Below are 22685 nucleotides of genomic sequence, written 5' to 3'. Positions count from 1 at the left end.
CCATATATCTCTGACCTAATCTCCCGATATCTTCCCTCACGTGATCTCCGGTCCTCCCAAGACCTCCTTCTCTCCTCCACACTTATCCGCTCCTCACCCAACCGCCTCCAAGACTTCTCCCGAATATCCCCCATCCTCTGGAATTCTGTGCCCCAAAACGTCCGACTATCAACCACATTCGGGATCCTTCAGACGGAACCTGAAAACAACCCATCTCTTCAGGAAAGCTACAGCCTGCACTGACCCTGCTGCCTCCTCACCACTATCGGAGCTACCGCCTCACCAACACCGGAGCTACCGCCTCACCAACACCGGAGCTACCGCCTCACCAACACCGGAGCTGCTGCAACCCTCAACCTACTGTCTCCTTCCCCATAATCCTGTAGAATGTAAGCCCGCGGGGGCAGGGTCCTCGCCCCTCTGTATCAGTCCGTCATTGTTAGTTTACTGTAAGTGATATCTGTAACTTGTATGTAACCCCTTCTCATGTACAGACCATGGAATCAATGGTGCTATATAAATAATAATAATAACATTTGTTATATATGGACTTAGCTGCATCATGACACATGTCCCAAATATTGGATAAAGACAGAATAATGTGTGGAACATCAATAAATTTAGTGCAATTTTTAACTTTTTATGCATATTGTTCCACGCTTTTTCAAAGACGCCCATGACCTGTCTAGAACATGCAACTTTTTTGTGTCTTATGTAGAAAGATCATTCTAAATTTGTTGTACTTCCCAACAAAATAGTTAACCATGCCTCCTATTCTATTCTATACTAAACTGAGTAAAACATAAAATTTGGCTTAAACATTTACGACAAAGAAACGTTGCAGTTTGCCCACAAATTTTAGCAAATGTTAGCAGCGGCAGAATTGTGAACGCAGCTCTGGATGCGGTTAGAACTTAAAGGGACACTGTCATCTGAATTTGGAGGGAACAATCTTCAGCCATGGAGGCGGGGTTTTTGGGTGTTTGATTCACCCTTTCCTTACCCGCTGGCTGCATGCTGGCTGCAATATTGGATTGAAGTTCATTCTCTGTCCTCCGTAGTACACGCCTGCACAAAGTGCAATCTTGCCTTGTGCAGGTGTGTACTACGGAGGACAGAGAATGAACTTCAATCCAATATTGCAGCCAGCATGCAGCCAGTGGGTAAGGAAAGGGTGAATCAAACACCCAAAAACCCCGCCTCCATGGCTGAAGATTGTTCCCTCCAAATTCAGGTGACAGTGTCCCTTTAATGTGATTGAATTCAAAAGAACCGAAATAAAGACGCGCAGGTCCTAGAAACATCGTATAGTGGGGACTGCCGGCTCACGATCACTCGGCACCCTACTTACCTGAAGCTACCAGCAGCCATGATACGCCATCTATCAATTCCAGCTTATATGGATCTATATACAGCCTATAGGACACCATACACTATAGGAAACCCCCTCCTGTCCCTATAACTTCACCCTACGTGTCAGCCTGTCCCTCACACGCCTCGGTACCCACCGTGCATTTCTTCTCCAACCTCTGCTGAACGACCCACTGAATCTTCTTGTCCCGCACCGTGTTATCAGGCTCCACTGCCGCAGCAAACATCAGGTTATCGGCTGCGTACTCATGGCCTGGGGGAAGACAAACATTAGGACCACTCACTTGCCTCTTCTGATTAGAAAATGTTTGATTTGTGTTTTAGTGCTTTCCTATTTTCTAATTGTCTGCTTGCTATCATTGAATGGAAAAAAGAAGAAATTTGTGCTGCTGATATATCCAGCTCAATAATGTTTGCCTACACCGGACACATAGTAACAAATCCTCAGCTATAGACCTCCAAACACAACTAAGGCGCAAACTTCTACTCTGGGACAAAATACTTCAGGACTGTTGTTGTGCTTAGTCAGGGAAACGCTCTCTTATCAGTACAGGATCAGTAATGTGATGTATGTACACAGTGACTGCACCAGCAGAATAGTGAGTGCAGCTCTGGAGTATAATACAGGAGGTAACTCAGGATCAGTAATGTAATGTATGTACACAGTGACTGCACCAGCAGAATAGTGAGTGCAGCTCTGGGGTATAATACAGGATGTAACTCAGGATCGGTAATGTATGTACAGTGACTGCACCAGCAGAATAGTGAGTGCTGCTCTGGAGTATAATATAGGATGTAGCACAGGATCAGTAATGTATGTACACAGTGACTGCACCAGCAGAATAGTGAATGCAGCTCTGGGGTATAATACAGGATGTAACTCAGGATCAGTAATGTAATGTATGTACACAGTGACTGCACCAGCAGAATAGTGAGTGCAGCTCTGGGGTATAATACAGGATGTAACTCAGGATCAGTAATGTAATGTATGTACAGTGACTGCACCAGCAGAATAGTGAGTGCTGCTCTGGAGTATAATATAGGATGTAGCACAGGATCAGTAATGTATGTACACAGTGACTGCACCAGCAGAATAGTGAATGCAGCTCTGGGGTATAATACAGGATGTAACTCAGGATCAGTAATGTAATGCATGTACACAGTGACTGCACCAGCAGAATAGTGAGTGCAGCTCTGGGGTATAATACAGGATGTAACTCAGGATCAGTAATGTAATGTATGTACACAGTGACTGCACCAGCAGAATAGTGAGTGCAGCTCTGGGGTATAATACAGGATGTAACTCAGGATCAGTAATGTAATGTATGTACACAGTGACTGCACCAGCAGAATAGTGAGTGCAGCTCTGGGGTATAATACAGGATGTAACTCAGGATCAGTAATGTAATGTAATGTATGTACACAGTGACTGCACCAGCAGAATAGTGAGTGCAGCTCTGGAGTATAATACAGGATGTAACTCAGGATCAGTAATGTATGTACACAGTGACTGCACCAGCAGAATAGGGAGTGCAGCTCTGAAGTATAATACAGAATGCAACCCATGATCAGTAATGTATGTACACAGTGACTCCACCAGCAGAATAGTGAGTGCAGCTCTGGAGTATAATACAGGATGTAACTCAGGATCAGTAATGTATGTACACAGTGACTACACCAGCAGAATAGTGAGTGCAGCTCTGAAGTATAATACAGAATGCAGCCCATGATCAGTAGGGTGTATCTCAGGATTAGGATGAAATATACTTCCCTCGATCATTTTTATTCATGGTATGTTAGATATTTCTTTAAACTAGGTGAGATATTATCCTTTGGCCACTAGATGTCACCAAAGCACAATTTGTTTTAGGCTTTTTTTTTTTAGCACAGTTTATTATCCAGTTTCTTCCTGCACCCTGTGATGAACCTACCAGGCCAGAGCAATGTGTTGTCGTTCAGAGAGGCCACAGTATCCAGTGATGCTAGCATGGTGCCCGCCGAGCCCTCGAACATTCTCCCTTGAGAGACAAAAACAAAAAGGTGGCTGAACCCACATAAAAACATCCAGCATTATACCTGGTAGACTGCCAATGCACCAAGCATGGGGGTTGTCAGGCAAAAAATAAGCGTCAAACAGAATATTTACTATACTAACACTATACTTTGACGTGTCAGACGTTATGATTTTAAAGGAAATTTTTCTGATCTGAATATTAAGCCGCTATTCTATTACAGTTCCACTAACCAACAGATTTTTTTCTTAACCATGGACAACCTGTTAAAATGCAAAAATTCATTTTTGCAGTGGTCATCTCCTTCCCTCCATGTGGCGGTGGGCTGCTCGCAAGGGTTGCTATCCAGCTTTCCATAGAACATAACTGGGGCTTTAACGTATTCACACAACTTTCCGAGAAGTTCTATGACTAGTGAACAAAATAGTATAAAAAGCATATCAACCAGAGCGCACCTTTAATTTTACCATAGTGGTTTAACCCCTTCCTGACAATAGTGCGTCCTGAGATGGATGTGACTGTATGGAGCGAGCCTCGTAGAGAAAAAAAAAGAAAAAAATAAGTATATTCGGTATCACCACCTCCGTAAAAGTTTGAGCTATGAAAATAGCAAAGAATTTAACATCTAAGGTAAAAACGGTAAAGAAAAACAAAAAAAAACACACGAGAATTGCGTATTTTTACGCTCTAGCACCTCTCGCAAAAATGCAATAAGAAACGTTTAGAAGAACGTATGTACCCCAAAAATGATACCAATAAATACGATAGCCCGCCATGCAAAAAAAATCAATTGAAAAATAAAAAGTGACAGCTCTCAGAACACGGTGGCACAATTTTTTTTTTTTAATAACTGTCTGAATTTTACTTAACTGCAAAATAATAATAAAATAAAAAAAATGGCAATAATACAAGTTTGGTGTCGCCGTAATCGCAGAGACCTGGAGAATCATGTCAGGTCATTTTTACTGGATAGGCTCCACTAAAAGTTAACTCTCACGGCAAAAAAAAAAAAAAAAAGAAAAAGATGGAGGAATTGCAATTTTTTTTCCCACCATTTCACCTCATCAGAATATTTTCACTTTGTAGGCTGGATCCTTTCTCCTGGGGATTTATTTTATTATAGAGGGACGCGCTTTTCTTAAATTTTCTGCAATAATATCATGAATGCAAACGTTCCCTCCGATCTGACAATAGCTGGGTCAGCACTCAGCAGGACGGATCGGTCGGCTCCATGGCAACGGAGGGAAATGGCGGATTCGTCTCAGGGTTTTTCTCTCGTATCCTATGGCGAGGGGTTTATTGATCCCCCCACCTGCCCTTCCCCCAGGTGTCATCAGGATGAGGAGTCGATGGTGCTGCGGATTCCACTTTTTTTTTTTTCTTCACTAAATCTGCAGCTAATGATCTTTTCCTGAAAATGATCAAAAAAACTCAGGGGGGGGGGGGGGGGGCTGCTATACATAATGGCTGCCCCCGGTGATTGCAGATGACAACATTACAGTGGGAACTATAGTTATATCTGTTTCCAGGAAAGCAACAACTGACATAGAAAATCACCACCATGGTGTCCGTAAGAGTGTAAGGTCAGATACCATCCATCCAGAGCTGCATGTACCGTAAATAATGAACTAGGTCAGGTTTTTGTTTTACTTCTTAGGAATTAACTTAAAGATCGTGATTCACTTCTAACTTTGGCTCAAAAAACTGCATCAAAAACTGCACGTGTGATCGCTCGTCTATTAATGCAGCTGCTCTATTAGCTGGCGACTTTAAGGTTACTGCCCCTTTAAGATGCGCTAGCTTTGTAAGTGCAGAGTGATAACTGAAATGTTTTTTTTCCTCCTTCCTCTCGGGTCACTGACGTTGAGAAGCGCTTCTTTATAACCAGAAAGCAGCAGCTACGCCAAAGTCAAGAGGAATTAAAGCCCTCGTCAATCTCAGCTCCGGGGAAGGAAGGGATTAGGATTTATGTTTAGCATAAATCAGAACAAGCTGAAACTTCACAAAGGAACGCCCCCGCATCCCTGACTATAAAAATAGCAGGAAAGCATCTCCTAGTGCTGGACAGTATCAGCTCTGCTACATCAGGGCATAGACCTAACTGAAGTCTCCAGGTGAGCTGCATTGTCTAATGGAGCCTGGCCTAAAATCCATTAAATCCTCAGGCTGCTGTTTAGTCTCTAGTGATTTCGATTTTTTTGGCTGCTGCCCAATCTCCGCAGGAGGTCGGTGCACGGAGCAGCAATTATCATTCCAGCAGAGACAAAATAGTGTTAAACTACAAAGAATCAACCAAAAGAAGAATCAGGAATCTGTTATGGTTAAACCAAAGGGAAGGGCCCTGAAAACTGCTTTATAAAAAAAGAAAAAAAGGGATATAAAAGATAGGAAATAATCTCTAACCAGCCAATCAAAATTTGAAATAAAAAATATCAAATTTGTAATAAAAAAAAATTTGGTTGCTGTCACCATTTTCGTACATACCAAACCTTTAAAATTTTTCCATCAAAAGAGCTGTATAGGGGGTTAATTTTTTGAGCCCCGAGATGACGTTTTCATTTATACCATTTTTTTAATGCATTTTTACAGCATCTTTAGACAGGAGGGATTCAAACTTTTATATAAATATATCAGTCCCTTGCGATCACATCCTAGGGAGCCAATGTAAGCCGACGATATGAATGCCCATATCGGGAAATTATTAAGATGCAGTAATCTGAGTGCGCTCCAGTCGCTGCAGGAACAGGCAGATGGCGGCTGTGTAACACAGCTGGCATCTGCATCATATGTTGCATGGCTTAGCTTCTGAGCCGACATCATTGTATCTTTGGCTACTTTCACGCTTCCGTCGTTTGGGCTACGTTGCAATGCGTCATTTTGGAGAAAAAAACGCATCCTGCAAAGTTGCCCGCAGGATGCGTTTTTTTCCACAGACTTGCATTAGCGACGCATTGCGACATATGGCCACACGTCGCGTCCGTCGTGCGACGGATGCGTCGTGTTTTGGCGGACCGTCGGCACAAAAAAATGTTCCATGTAACTTTTTTTTGTGCGTCGCGTCCGCCATTTTCGACAGCGCATGCGTGGCCGAAACTCCGCCCCCTCCTCCCCGGACTGCAGAATGGGCCGCGGATGCGTTGTAAAACAGCATCCGCTGCCCACGTCGTGCAGTTATTTTCATAACGTACGTCAGGCCGACGGTTTGCGACGGCCCTGTACCGACAGAAGTGTGAAAGTAGCCTTAAGTAGGTCATAGACCGTTTAACCAGTTAGAGGAATTTCCAGAATTAGCAAAACATGGCGGCCTTTTTCCAAAAACAGCACCATTCCTGTTGTCAGGTAGCTTGCGGTATTGCAACTTGTTTCTATTTACTACAATGAAGAGACATCCTGTGAACATTAAAAAAAGCAGCCATATTTTTACTAGTCCTGAATTCCCTTAGTTTTTTTAATTGCAGCTTTGGAAGTGACTGGAGTATAAGATGTAATTTAGAATCAGAAAATTAATCTGGATTATAAAGCCACTGAGGAATTACCGATCCTCCGCATCTCCGCACCCAGTAATCAGATTACGCTGGCATGGGCCATGGTGAAGACGCCAACAGAAGAACAGCGCTGGAGACCGGCCAAGCTTCCGTGAACAGGAAACCAGAGCCGTATTATCAAGGCCTGACTGTATGTGTAATAACCGCCATTAATAACGAGCGCGATCGCTATCCCGCATGTCTCCCCTCCGCTCCACTCATAAGATGACTAAATCATTCCGTATCAACACCATATTCATATGACTATATACAACTCTGCCCCAGCTACTGCAGAACCTCTTTGCAAGAACAAAGCTATGGCCTGAGCTTACCACAGCCGGCGAGGAAGAGGAGGTCCCCAGAGAACAGACAGTCCGGTCCGTCTCCAGATTTCCCATCCAGCACGTAAATCATGTGACCCACGGTGTGACCCGGGGTGAAGAACGCCTGAAACTGCAGTCGCCCCACGGCCAGCTGGTCCCTGTCAGATAGAGGACTGGGGGAAAAATAGGGGAAAAGTCACAATGTGTCCAGAGTACAACAGAAATATCATCTGAGAAATCACAACACACTGCGGATGCTTCAGAGATTGGCGCCAACCTCACTTATACTACAAAACACAGTAGGCCTCATTTATCCTCAGGCTCCTGCCTGTTGTCCATAGCAACCAATCGAAGCGCAGCTTTCTTTTTTTATTCTGATCTGGTAGAATGAAAGCTGGGCAGTGATAGGTTGATATAGACAATAAAGACAGTTCTTTTTCACTTTCTAAAGCTGCCGAGTTAAATGATTAGTTTTTACACCAATACTCTTCAGGTTCACTTATTGCTTTGGTACATTTTCATACGAAAATGAGAGCAGAGTGGATTTATTAAAGCGAATTTATGGCAACCAATCAGAGCGCTGCTAACATGCCTTTCACTGCTGTGGAAACATAAAAGCTGCACTGTGACTGGTTACTCTGAGCAACTTACTCTTTGATGGATTTTCGATTACTGGCAAACAAGATGGCCGCCGTTACATTACAAGTAAACATACAAGAAAACAAATGGTCCCCAACACTTATCCATGCAGCTTATATAAGATTGCCTTGTGCAGGCATGTACTACGGAGGACAGAGAATGAACTTCAATCCAATACTGAAGCCAGCGGGTAAGGAAAGGGTGAATCAAACACCCGAAAACCCCGCCTCTATGGCTGAAAATTGTTCCCTCCAAATTCAGTCCCTTTAAGCTCCGCCTACGCTTCACATGCATCCTGCATACCTATCTTTAACATTGGGTACGCAGGGACATGCGTTTTATGCGGATGCGGCGTTTTGATGTGCCCGGCGACAGCACAGGAACACAAAGTTGCGTTCCGGTGCGGTCGGTAGGCACATCAAAACGCCGCATCCGCATACAACGCATGTCCCTGCATACCCAATATTAAAGATAGGTACACAGGCCGATGCAGGATGCATGCATAAGTAGGCGGAGCTTAAGGGAGGACGTACGCAGCCATCCGCAGACCAGCCATACGCAAGTGTGAACTTAGCCTTATACAACTCTTTGTTCTTGGCCATGGTGGAGATGATGGAGTGTTATTAAGTGTGTGGACAGGTGACTGTTAGGCCGGCGTCACACTGCGAGTTTTACGGACATAAGAGCGCAGAAACTACGTCCGTAAAACTCGCAAAAAATACGGCACAATTATTCTCTATGCCCCTGCTCCTATCTGCCGTATTAAACTGATCCGTATTATATGGCTTTCTACGGCCGTAGAAAATCGCAGCATGCTGCGTTTGTCACCGTATTGCGCAAATAAAACGTCAATGAAAGTCAATGGAAGCCCCAAAATTACGGATTACACACGGACCAGCAGTGTGACTTGCGAGGAATACGCAGCGCTGTTAGAGAGAAAAGCCGGTAATTCAATTACCGGCTTTTGCTTTCTCCTTCCTAAACCCGACATGATATGAGGCATGATTACATACAGTAAACCATCTCATATCACCATTTTTTTTGCATATTCCACACTACTAATGTTAGTAGTGTGTATATGCAAAATTTGGCCGTTCTAGCTATTAAATTAAAGGGTTAAATGGCGGAAAAAATTGGCGTGGGCTCCCGCACAATTTTCTCCGCCAGAGTAGTAAAGCCAGTGACTGAGGGCAGATATTAATAGCCTGGAGAGGGTCCACGGTTATTGCCCCCCCCCCCCCCCTGGCTACAAACATCTGCCCCCAGCCACCCCAGAAAAGGCACATCTGGAAGATGCGCCTATTCTGGCACTTGGCCACTCTCTTCCCATTCCCGTGTAGCGGTGGGATATGGGGTAATGAAGGGTTAATGCCACCTTGCTATTGTAAGGTCACATTAAGCCAAATTAATAATGGAGAGGCATCAATTATGACACCTATCCATTATTAATCCAATACTAGTAAAGGGTTAAAAAATAACACACACATTATTAAAAATTAATTTAATGAAAAAATCACAAAGGTTGTTGTATTAATTTATTCTACTCTCAATCCACTCACTGAAGACCCTCGATCTGTAAATTAAAAAAAAATAATAAACCAACAATATACATACCTTCCGAGGATCTGTAAGGTCCAACGATGTAGATCCATCTGAAGGGGTTAAAATATTTTGCAGACACGAGCTCCGCTAATGCAGGATGCTCATTTCTGCAATGACCTATATTTAGCTTCATTTGCGGTGAGGCGCCCTCTGCTGGCTGTTCCTAGATCGTGGGAACTTTCCTAGAAAGCTCCCTTGCTCGCGATCATAAGAGGGCGCCCTCTGCTGGTTGTCCTCATATGATCTCGAGCAAGGGAGTTTTCTAGGTAAGTTCCCACGATCTAGGAACAGCCAGCAGAGGGCGCCTCACCGCAAATGAAGCTAAATATAGGTCATTGACCTATATTTAGCTTCATTCGCCGGGGTATTGCAGACATGAGCAGCCTGCATTAGCGGAGCTCGTGTCTGCAAAATATTTTAACCCCTTCAGATGGATCTACATCGTTGGACCTTACAGATCCTCGGAAGGTATGTATATTGTTGGTTTATTATTTTTTTTTAATTTACAGATCGAGGGTCTTCAGTGAGTGGATTGAGAGTAGAATAAATTAATACAACAGCCTTTGTGATTTTTTCAATAAATTATTTTTTAATAATGTGTGTGTGTTTTCTTTTTAACCCTTTACTAGTATTGGATTAATAATGGATAAGTGTCATAATTGATGCCTCTCCATTATTAATTAGGCTTAATGTCACCTTACAATAGCAAGGTGACATGGGGTAATGAAGGATTAATATCCCACCACTACACGAGAATGGGAAGAGAGTGGCCAAGTGCCAGAATAGGCGCATCTTCCAGATGTGCCTTTTCTGGGGTGGCTGGGGGCAGATGTTTTTAGCCAGGGGGGGTGGGGGGGGGGCAATAACCGTGGACCCTCTCCAAGCTATTAATATCTGCCCTCAGTCACTGGCTTTACTACTCTGGCGGAGAAAATTGTGCGGGAGCCCACGCCAATTTTTTCCGCCATTTAACCCCTTATTTTACTAGCTAGAACGGCCAAATTTTGCATATACACACTAATAACATTAGTAGTATGGAATATGCAAAAAAAAATGGTGATATGAGATGGTTTACTGTATGTAAACCATGTCTCATATCATGTCGGGTTTAGGAAGGAGAAAGCAAAAGCCGGCAATTGAATTACCAGCTTTCTGCTATATCGCGGCTGTATGAAGTAATAATATATATACATATATGTCTCACTGACTCATATATATATATATATATATATATATATATATATATATATATATATATATATATATATATATATATATATATATATACACATACACACAGTATATATGTTTTTTTGTTTTTTTTTAACACATGGATCCCTTGTATAGCCGTATGTCGGTTTTGCAAGCCTGCGATAAAAACACGCATTACGGCTGCCATACGGATTACATACGGAGGATGCCATGCGCAAAAAACGGTGACACACCCTGCCTACGGAGGAGCTACGGACCACTATTTTCGGGACTTTTCAGCGTATTACGGCCGAAATATACGGACCGTATTTTCATACGCTGAGTGTGAGGCCGGCCTTATACATATAACGAGATCAAACAGGTGCAATTAATGCAGGTAATGAGTGCAGAGTAGGAGGCTTCTTGGGGTATGTGTCCACGTTCAGGATTGCTTCAGGATATTATGCAGGTAAAATCCTGACCAAATCTGCACCTGAGGTCACTGGCAGGTCACCTGCGCTGTCCTTGCGTTTTTTCTGCAATGTAAGGACATGCTGCGTTCTTAAAAGACGCGCCGCAGGTGCGTTTTCGCGGGTCTGCCGCATGCGTTTTTTACTGCATAGTGGAGATGGGATTTCATTAAATCCCCTCCACTATGCTGTAACATCTGGATGCTGCATTTTTGACGCTGCGGCATCAACCCAGCGTCAAAAACGCAGCGTTTCCTGAACGTGGAAACATACCCTTACAGAAAAACTAACAGGTCTGTGAGAGACAGAATTCTTGCTGGTTGGTTGGTGATCAAATACTGATCTCAAGCAATAAAATGCAATTTAATTGTATGATTTTTAAATAATGTGATTTTCTGTTTTTTTATTTTTAAATTCTGTCCCTCACGGTTGAAGTGTACCTACGATGAAAATGACAGACCTCTTCATTCTTTGTAGGTGGCAAAACTTGCAAATTTGGCAGTGTATAAAATATTTATTTTCCACACTGTATCCTTTAAATATCCATTTTTTTTTTTAAATAAAGATCTGACATTATATCCGTAGAAAGCTCCAAAAAACAATCCGTACTGTGTCAGTTCTGGAATGTCATCGCAGGAATTCCCGTACACCCGGCAGGACTTGTATAGCTTCTTAAGGGCTTTATTGCCCCCACTGTGATCCCTAAAAGAAAAAGTGAGAATGAGGAAAGAATTTAGTACAAAGAAGTATACATATTCCTTAAAGGCACACCTAAAGCATTTCGATATTCAGAGGATCAGCTATTGTTCCGTGTTATCAGGTTGCATTTTTTCAAAGATACAAGTAATAGGAATCTGTAATAGTTTCCTACTCCCCATTGATCCCTATGGTATCCTAACGCTGCTGTATGATTAGAAGGTGCTGACTTTATGTCGCCTGGCCCTTTAAATCTGGCCAATTTTACTCTCATGTTGTGTAAACGGTTCGTTTTTGGGAACCTACGTAATTCCCGTGTAAAGCGTTACATGCGCCGGGAAATAATGACTGGATTTCCCCTACGTTTATTGTATCAGAGGAGGCAAATGAGGTGGATCGACAGGACTTTCCGGTTCCAGAGATAGTCACAAGCAAACATAACGAGCGGGAAGAATCATAGACCGCCAAATACGTGTGACTTATTGTAATGAAGAAATCCTGTGTGCTTTCTGCTGGCGGATACATGATTCATGGCTCATCACTACAGAATTCCTTCTGGATTCGAGGTCAGTAGGAGACAAGGACGAGGTAGAGAATAATCGCTGGGGTCACGGATCCTTCCATGCTTCACCGCGCGGCTCAAGTATTCATTGGGATAATGTATTACAGTATATGGTGCAGATAGGAATACCATTACCGGTAGTGGGGTGCGGGAGGGAGGCGAGCGGGCACAGTGCGGGCACAGTGCCAGCCCAGAGCAATGCAAGATCATGCATTTCCCCTTTATTACCAAGCAAATATTCTCTTTTATTTTTTCCTCCCCTTCTTCTAAGAGCCATATATTTTGTTATTTTTCATAATCACTCCCATATGAGGGCTCCTTTTTTGACGGACGAGTCGTAGCTTTGAACGACACCATTAACTTTACAATATAACGTATTGAAAAAAAAAAAAAAAAGAAAAATTCCAAACGGAGAAAAAAAAAAAAAATTGTAAAGAATGAGCTGGAAACATGATGCTTCATCTAAGCATAATTATGGCTATACCAAACATGTATAGTGTCTTTATTTTTTTTTAGTATTTGAAAAAATTTCAGAACTTCGTGAAAAAAAAAATGGTTTGCATCATCATTTTTGAGACCCACGCTTTGTTCATTGTTGCATTAATGCAGCTGTGTGAATGTTTGTTTTTTTTTGCATGCAGAGCTGTAGTTTTATTGGCATCATTGTAGGGTAAATGTGTCAATCTGATTACTTTTATTGATTTGAGATGCCAAAAAAAACCAATTAAAACATCACCATTTTCTTCTTTTTACAGTGTTTACTGTACACTTATTTTATATTTTGATGGATACCATCTCTGACATGCTTATTTTTTTCTTTCTTAAATTATTTATGGATAGTGAAAAAGATGGTAATTCAATTCCAAGTTTCATAACTTTTTTTTAAAATTTTTTTAATTAATTTTCATTTATTTTTGTAGTCCCGTAATGGACTTGAACCTACGATCATTTGATCAATTGAACCATATGCTGCACTACCTCAAAACTGCATTATATTAGTACAAATGACGTGGCTGGTCTTCATGGGAGTACAAAGATGATGACGATGGGGGACTTCAGTATTCCCACGGCTGACATGGTTAACAATTGCCACCCAATGATTGGATCTGGGAGAGCACAAGAATCAATACCATTTGAACACGCCTTTCAAACTCTACATGATTAAACAGCGGAGATCAGATCAAGCTCCGCTCGCTGCTGGTGGAGGCAGGTGTTGGCTGGGTAACGCAGCAGATACTCACCGCGCATGGAGCGGGCTCAACTCTTAAGCCTGCTCAGCACACCCCACCCCTGACGTAGGACCTACTTTGCATTGGGTTCGGGAACTTCAAGGCAATGGAGGAGGATGCACAATAAGTGACTGCCCCAGAAGATTTTAAAAAACAAACAAAAAAAACCCCTAGATTTTCTTAGTTTAAATTTACATTGTATCTGAAGTCGCTCCAGAACACTTTAAAACCATCAGAATTTTATAACGACTTTGCAGGTTTACATGATTCGTACCAGTGTTTATGAGTACACAAGATGGCTTCCAGAATCGCGCCCTCTCGGTCCAAATAGTTCTGTAAAAAAAACAAAAAACAAAATGATTACGATTTCTACATTACCAATGACTATATTACTGTATTGCATTAGTACCCTGTGTTTAGCACTAAAGCTGCCATGTCATGTTCATGCTGGAAAAAAATACAAAACTACTGAAACCTATCCCCCCTCCCAAAAACTAAAAATGTAACTAATCACTATGAAATGAGTCAACAAAACTTGCATAAATCACTTGTACAAGGAAAAAAACTAAATTAAATCTCATAGAAATCTGCTTCTTTCTCCACTTATTTGCGGCTTCTCTCCTGAATTCTCAATTCATCAGTCATTGTGAAAATTTGCTAAAATGTATCCGGTTAAAGAAAAACACTGCAAGTTCACTGAGTGATCAGATACACCTGCCTGCTGGACTTTAGGGAGAAGTAAGGATAGAGGAGCAGAACGAGAGCGAGGCAGGAAGACCGACAGATCATGCGGCTGCTTTGTAATGAGTGCTTTACCTCGCACTGTTGCTGAATTCATGGCTACTCTGGCCAGTATGGATTCACAGCTACTCGGTCCAGTATGGATTCACGGCTACTCTGCCCAGTACTTCTTCGTGGCTACTCTGCTTATTACTGCAGTAATTTGTCTTCCCTGTATTACAGAGCACATACAGTGCCTTGCGAAAGTATTCGGCCCCCTGGACCTTTTCAACCGTTTCCCACATATTATGCTTCAAACATAAAGATACCAAATGTAAATTTTTGGTGAAGAAACAACAACAAGTGGAACACAATTGTGAAGTTGAACAAAATTTATTGGTTATTTTACATTTCTGTGGAAATTCAAAAACTGAAAAGTGGGGCGTGCAATATTATTCGTCCCCTTTCCTTTCAGTGCAGCAAACTCCCTCCAGAAGTTCATTGTGGATTTCTGAATGATCCAATGTTGTCCTAAATGCCTAATGATGATAAATATAATCCACCTGTGTGTAATCAAGTCTCCGTATAAATTCACCTGCTCTGTGATAGTCTCAGGGTTCTGTGTGAAGCACAGAGGGCATCATGAAGACCAAGGAACACAACAGGCAGGTCCGTGATACTGTTGTGGAGAAGTTTAAAGCCGGATTTGGATACAAAATGATTTCCAAAACTTTAAACATCCCAGGGAGCACTGTGCAAGCGATCATATTGAAATGGAAGGAGTATCATACCACTGCAAATCTACCAAGACCCGGCCGTCCCTCTAAACTTTCATCTCAAACAAGGAGAAGACTGATCAGAGATGCAGCCAAGAGGCCCATGATCACTCTGGATGAACTGCAGAGATCTACAGCTGAGGTGGGACAGTCTGTCCATAGGACAACAATCAGTCGTACACTGCACAAATCTGGCCTTTATGGAAGGGTGGCAAGAAGAAAGCCATTTCTCAAAAATATCCATAGAAAGTGTTGTTTAAAGTTTGCAACAAGCCACCTGGGAGACACCAAACATGTGGAAGAAAGTGCTCTGGTCAGATGAAACTAAAATCTAACTTTTTGGCAACAATGCCAAATGATATGCTTGGCTTAAAGGCAACACAGCTCATCACCCTGAACACACCATCCCCACTGTCAAACATGGTGGTGGCAGCATCATGGTTTGCGCCTGCTTTTCTTCAGCAGGGACAGGGAAGATGGATAAAATTGATGGGAAGATGGATGGAGCCAAATACAGGACCATTCTTGAAGAAAACCTGTTGGAGTCTGCAAAAGACCTGAGACTGGGACGGAGATTTGTCTTCCAACAAGACAATGATCCCAAACATAAAGCAAAATCTACAATGGAATGGTTCACAAATAAACGTATCCAGGTGTTAGAATGGCCGAGTCACAGTCCAGACCTCAATCCAATGGAGAATCTGTGGAAAGAGCTGAAAACTGCTGTTCACAAATGACCTCCATCCAACCTCACTGAGCTCGAGCTGTTTGCCAAGGAAGAATGGGCGAGAATTTCAGTCTCTCGATGTACAAAACTGATAGAGACAGATCCCAAGAGACTTGTAATCGCAGCAAAAGGGGCGCAACAAAGTATTAAGGTAAAGGGGACGAATAATATTGCACGCACCAGTTTTGAGTTTTTGAATTTCCGCAACAATGTAAAATAACCAATAAATTTCGTTCAACTTCACAATTATGTTCCACTTGTTGTTGATTCTTCACCAAAAATTTACATTTGGTATCTTTATGTTTGAAGCATGATATGTGGGAAAAGGTTGAAAAGTTCCAACAGTTACAGTTATGCTGTAAGTCCTTATTACAGGTCTTGGCTGATGTTGCAGCTATAAAGAGGAGGGGTAATAACACTGTTTCTTAGAAGATTTGCCATTTACGACGATTGGGTGCCACCCCAGGGGCTCACCATCACCTAAAGACAGAAGAAACCAATGTACGAAGAATCGGGTGAATAGGTTTTATAACAGAAGAGGACGACTTAAGGACATTTCATATTTGGGCATCATTTTTCAGGTGCCCTTGAATATATATCATACTTGCTCAATTTGATTGACAAATCAAACAGTCCTTTAATAATTTCCGCAGACATCCTTTGTGCAGGAGCCCATCTATGGCCCTGGTGTTCCTTTCATCGCTGCGTCCTGTCTGGTGCGCCATTCATCTCGGCAGGCTTTCATGTGCGGCTCGGTGGCGGGCCTCTTCCTGCGGCTTTGTGATTATACTGATTATTATTCTGGGAGAGGAGGCCGCGTCTCCCCGTCCAAGAATAACAGCAGAGCCGGCTGTCACTCAGCTGCTCCGAGATCACAGCACAGGAATAGGTTAGTTCCAATAAGATAAAAAAATAAAAAATCATAACTTCCTTCTTCCCGGCCGGAGACAATACCCAGATAATTGTACCCAGGATGATACATTTCATCGCCTCGTATTATCAGGAGCTGCAATAATACGTGGCACATGATGATTACTGCGTCTTTATGGGTCTCCGAACTGCAGCGGATGGCTCCAAAATGATTCCTCAAGACAATAGTAACTAATGTCACAAAACGCTTTTATAAAGAGTTAAAAGATTTCCCAAACATAACCTATTATTGCTATTATTAACTATGTAGCAGAGCCAACTATGTTACCTGGCAAATGAAGAATTATCTCAAGGAGAGATCGGTTTCGTATCTTATATAAAGGACTGTAGAAAAGAATCGGTTCATTGTCATATTCTGTGTGCCATGGATCGCTGACCCAAACTCAACAGCCCTATAAGTGTGTATGAGACCCTATAGGTGTATATGAGACTGCTGGGTTCAGATCACGAGATCCGCGGACTCTCCGTGCATCGCAGTCCGTGCTTAAATTGTAAATGATGGAAGTCGACTTGTACCCTAGATGCCATTTCCTGCAAATGTACAGTTAGCCAAGTCCTAAATTAAAGCTCTCTGCACATTTTGAGACGACTCCTTCCACCATTCTGCGGTTTCATTAGGGTCTCCAGATTGGACAAACTGCAACCTCTGTCAATCTGAGATCCTAAAGATAATCTGCATCTGGCAAACACTTCTCTCCCTGCATAAAAAACATCAACTATTATATGTCAGGACCATCTAAACTGAAGCAAAAGCTGAACATTATAAGCAAATTATCGGCAGACTGGTACAAGATTTTTAAAAAAAAAGTCATTCTGTTGAATAGGAAAAAAAGAATACCAGTATATAATACGCACTGTATAAAAAATAAATAATTATATGTTTAAATCGCAATCTCACATTTTTCTTCTTATTAGAGATGACAATGAGTCATTTGATTTTGAAGAAAAGCGGGTAAGAATTGCTTAATCCTTATTCTGAGCAGTATACTTATAAAGAATTCTGGGAAATCATTACAGAACAGCTAAAAAAAGACCATTAATGGCCTCAAGTATCATCCAGTGTAATCCGTGTTCCTGCATTTTACATCGATTCTTGCCAATTTCCTTCCAGAAAAGGTTCTCAAGCTCCTGTTATAAAGTCAGAAATAAACTCAAAATGCACCAACCTCAACATCTACTGAAGAGCATTAATGAGGCAGAAGGAAAAATGGAAGCGGTAAAAGCCATTTACGCTACAGGGCTTTAATCTAATGTTTTTTTTCTATTATATAGTATACAGTATATACATCAATTACACCAATACATAGGACTATAATACTGCCCCCTATATACAAGAATATAACTACTAAAATACTGCTTCTATGTACCAGAATATAACTACTATAATACTGCCCCCTATATACAAGAATATAACTACTATAATACTGTCCCTATGTACAAGAATATAACTACTATAATACTGCCCCTATGTACAAGAATATAACTACTATAATACTGCCCCCTATATACAAGAATATAACTACTAAAATACTGCTTCTATGTACCAGAATATAACTACTATAATACTGCCCCCTATATACAAGAATATAACTACTAAAATACTGCTTCTATGTACCAGAATATAACTACTATAATACTGCCCCCTATATACAAGAATATAACTACTATAATACTGCTCCTATGTACAAGAATATAACTACTATAATACTGTCCCTACGTACAAGAATATAACTACTATAATACTGTCCCTATATACAAGAATATAACTACTATAATAATGCTCCTATGTACAAGAGTATAACTACTATAATACTGCCCCTATGTACAAGAATATAACTACTATAATACTACTCCTATGTACAAGAATATAACTACTATAATACTGTCCCTATGTACAAGAATATAACTACTATAATACTGCCCCTATGTACAAGAATATAACTACTATAATACTGTCCCTATGTACAAGAATATAACTACTATAATACTGTCCCTACGTACAAGAATATAACTACTATAATACTGTCCCTATATACAAGAATATAACTATAATAATAATAATAATAATAATAATTTTTATTTATATAGCGCCAACATATTCCGCAGCGCTTTACAAATTATAGAGGGGACTTGTACAGACAATAGACATTACAGCATAACAGAAATACAGTTCAAAACAGATACCAGGAGGAGTGAGGGCCCTGCTGCTCGCAAGCTACAAACTATGAGGAAAAGGGGAGACACGAGAGGTGGATGGTAACAATTGCTTTAGTTATTCGGACCAGCTATAGTGTAAGGCTCAGGTGTTCATGTAAAGCTGCATGAACCAGTATGTAGCAGTACAGACACAGAGGGCTAATACTGCATAAAGTGTATGAGAACATGATGCGAGGAACCTTTTTTTTTTTTTTTTTATTATAAATAGGCCACACAGGGATCGTTAGGTTAATGCATTGAGGCGGTAGGCCAGTCTGAACAGTTTTTAGGGCACGCTTAAAACTGTGGGGATTGGGGATTAATCGTGTTAACCTAGGTAGTGCATTCCAAAGAATCGGCGCAGCACGTGTAAAGTCTTGGAGACGGGAGTGGGAGGTTCTGATTATTGAAGATGCTAACCTGAGGTCATTAGCGGAGCGGAGGGCACGGGTAGGGTGGTAGACTGATACCAGGGAGGAGATGTAGGGTGGTGCTAACTACTATAATAATGCTCCTATGTACAAGAGTATAACTACTATAATACTGCTCCTATGTACAAGAGTATAACTACTATAATACTGCCCCTATGTACAAGAATATAACTACTATAATACTGCCCCTATGTACAAGAATATAACTACTATAATACTGTCCCTATGTACAAGAATATAACTACTATAATAATGCTCCTATGTACAAGAGTATAACTACTATAATACTGCCCCTATGTACAAGAATATAACTACTATAATACTGCCCCCTATGTACAAGAATATAACTACTATAATACTGTCCCTATGTACAAGAATATAACTACTATAATACTGTCCCTATATACAAGAATATAACTACTATAATACTGTCCCTATATACAAGAATATAACTACTATAATACTGTCCCTATATACAAGAATATAACTACTATAATACTGCTCCTATGTACAAGAATATAACTACTATAATACTGTCCCTATATACAAGAATATAACTACTATAATAATGCTCCTATGTACAAGAATATAACTACTATAATACTGCTCCTATGTACAAGAATATAACTACTATAATACTGCTCCTATGTACAAGAATATAACTACTATAATACTGCCCCTATGTACAAGAATATAACTACTATAATACTGCCCCCTATGTACAAGAATATAACTACTATAATACTGTCCCTATGTACAAGAATATAACTACTATAATACTGTCCCTATATACAAGAATATAACTACTATAATACTGTCCCTATATACAAGAATATAACTACTATAATACTGTCCCTATATACAAGAATATAACTACTATAATACTGCTCCTATGTACAAGAATATAACTACTATAATACTGTCCCTATATACAAGAATATAACTACTATAATAATGCTCCTATGTACAAGAATATAACTACTATAATACTGCTCCTATGTACAAGAATATAACTACTATAATACTGCCCCTATGTACAAGAATATAACCACTATAATACTGCTCCTATGTACAAGAATATAACTACTATAATACTGCCCCTACAGGTCCTTCTCAAAAAATTAGCATATAGTGTTAAATTTCATTATTTACCATAATGTAATGATTACAATTAAACTTTCATATATTATAGATTCATTATCCACCAACTGAAATTTGTCAGGTCTTTTATTGTTTTAATACTGATGATTTTGGCATACAACTCCTGATAACCCAAAAAACCTGTCTCAATAAATTAGCATATCAAGAAAAGGTTCTCTAAACGACCTATTACCCTAATCTTCTGAATCAACTAATTAACTCTAAACACATGCAAAAGATACCTGAGGCTTTTATAAACTCCCTGCCTGGTTCATTACTCAAAACCCCCATCATGGGTAAGACTAGCGACCTGACAGATGTCAAGAAGGCCATCATTGACACCCTCAAGCAAGAGGGTAAGACCCAGAAAGAAATTTCTCAACAAATAGGCTGTTCCCAGAGTGCTGTATCAAGGCACCTCAATGTTAAGTCTGTTGGAAGGAAACAATGTGGCAGAAAACGCTGTACAACGAGAAGAGGAGACCGGACCCTGAGGAAGATTGTGGAGAAGGACCGATTCCAGACCTTGGGGAACCTGAGGAAGCAGTATATAATACGCACTGTATAAAAAATAAATAATTATATGTTTAAATCGCAATCTCACATTTTTCTTCTTATTAGAGATGACAATGAGTCATTTGATTTTGAAGAAAAGCGGGTAAGAATTGCTTAATCCTTATTCTGAGCAGTATACTTATAAAGAATTCTGGGAAATCATTACAGAACAGCTAAAAAAAGACCATTAATGGCCTCAAGTATCATCCAGTGTAATCCGTGTTCCTGCATTTTACATCGATTCTTGCCAATTTCCTTCCAGAAAAGGTTCTCAAGCTCCTGTTATAAAGTCAGAAATAAACTCAAAATGCACCAACCTCAACATCTACTGAAGAGCATTAATGAGGCAGAAGGAAAAATGGAAGCGGTAAAAGCCATTTACGCTACAGGGCTTTAATCTAATGTTTTTTTTCTATTATATAGTATACAGTATATACATCAATTACACCAATACATAGGACTATAATACTGCCCCCTATATACAAGAATATAACTACTAAAATACTGCTTCTATGTACCAGAATATAACTACTATAATACTGCCCCCTATATACAAGAATATAACTACTATAATACTGTCCCTATGTACAAGAATATAACTACTATAATACTGCCCCTATGTACAAGAATATAACTACTATAATACTGCCCCCTATATACAAGAATATAACTACTAAAATACTGCTTCTATGTACCAGAATATAACTACTATAATACTGCCCCCTATATACAAGAATATAACTACTATAATACTGCTCCTATGTACAAGAATATAACTACTATAATACTGTCCCTACGTACAAGAATATAACTACTATAATACTGTCCCTATATACAAGAATATAACTACTATAATAATGCTCCTATGTACAAGAGTATAACTACTATAATACTGCCCCTATGTACAAGAATATAACTACTATAATACTACTCCTATGTACAAGAATATAACTACTATAATACTGTCCCTATGTACAAGAATATAACTACTATAATACTGCCCCTATGTACAAGAATATAACTACTATAATACTGTCCCTATGTACAAGAATATAACTACTATAATACTGTCCCTACGTACAAGAATATAACTACTATAATACTGTCCCTATATACAAGAATATAACTATAATAATAATAATAATAATAATAATAATAATTTTTATTTATATAGCGCCAACATATTCCGCAGCGCTTTACAAATTATAGAGGGGACTTGTACAGACAATAGACATTACAGCATAACAGAAATACAGTTCAAAACAGATACCAGGAGGAGTGAGGGCCCTGCTGCTCGCAAGCTACAAACTATGAGGAAAAGGGGAGACACGAGAGGTGGATGGTAACAATTGCTTTAGTTATTCGGACCAGCTATAGTGTAAGGCTCAGGTGTTCATGTAAAGCTGCATGAACCAGTATGTAGCAGTACAGACACAGAGGGCTAATACTGCATAAAGTGTATGAGAACATGATGCGAGGAACCTTTTTTTTTTTTTTTTTATTATAAATAGGCCACACAGGGATCGTTAGGTTAATGCATTGAGGCGGTAGGCCAGTCTGAACAGTTTTTAGGGCACGCTTAAAACTGTGG

At 40.3% G+C, this 22685-nt stretch overlaps 1 protein-coding gene across 3 annotated transcripts in view; it reads right to left on the bottom strand.

Moving 5' to 3' along the window:
• Window positions 1-22685, bottom strand: part of LOC138644392 (probable hydrolase PNKD) — a 100769-nt gene that overhangs the window by 4402 nt on the left and 73682 nt on the right. For all 3 annotated transcript variants that reach the window (XM_069732712.1, XM_069732710.1, XM_069732711.1), the window contains exons 4-8: window positions 13894-13952; window positions 11742-11834; window positions 7240-7403; window positions 3303-3389; window positions 1509-1624 (exon numbers count right to left, since the gene is read on the bottom strand). In XM_069732712.1, the coding sequence (XP_069588813.1) occupies window positions 1509-1624; window positions 3303-3389; window positions 7240-7403; window positions 11742-11834; window positions 13894-13952 (519 nt within the window). The remainder of the gene's footprint in view (window positions 1-1508; window positions 1625-3302; window positions 3390-7239; window positions 7404-11741; window positions 11835-13893; window positions 13953-22685) is intronic.

This window comes from Ranitomeya imitator, chromosome 7, assembly GCF_032444005.1.
Source record: "Ranitomeya imitator isolate aRanImi1 chromosome 7, aRanImi1.pri, whole genome shotgun sequence".
Taxonomy (NCBI): Eukaryota; Metazoa; Chordata; class Amphibia; order Anura; family Dendrobatidae; genus Ranitomeya; species Ranitomeya imitator.
The sequence above is the reverse complement of the archived record's forward strand: the minus strand, read 5'-3'. Positions and strand labels throughout refer to the sequence as shown.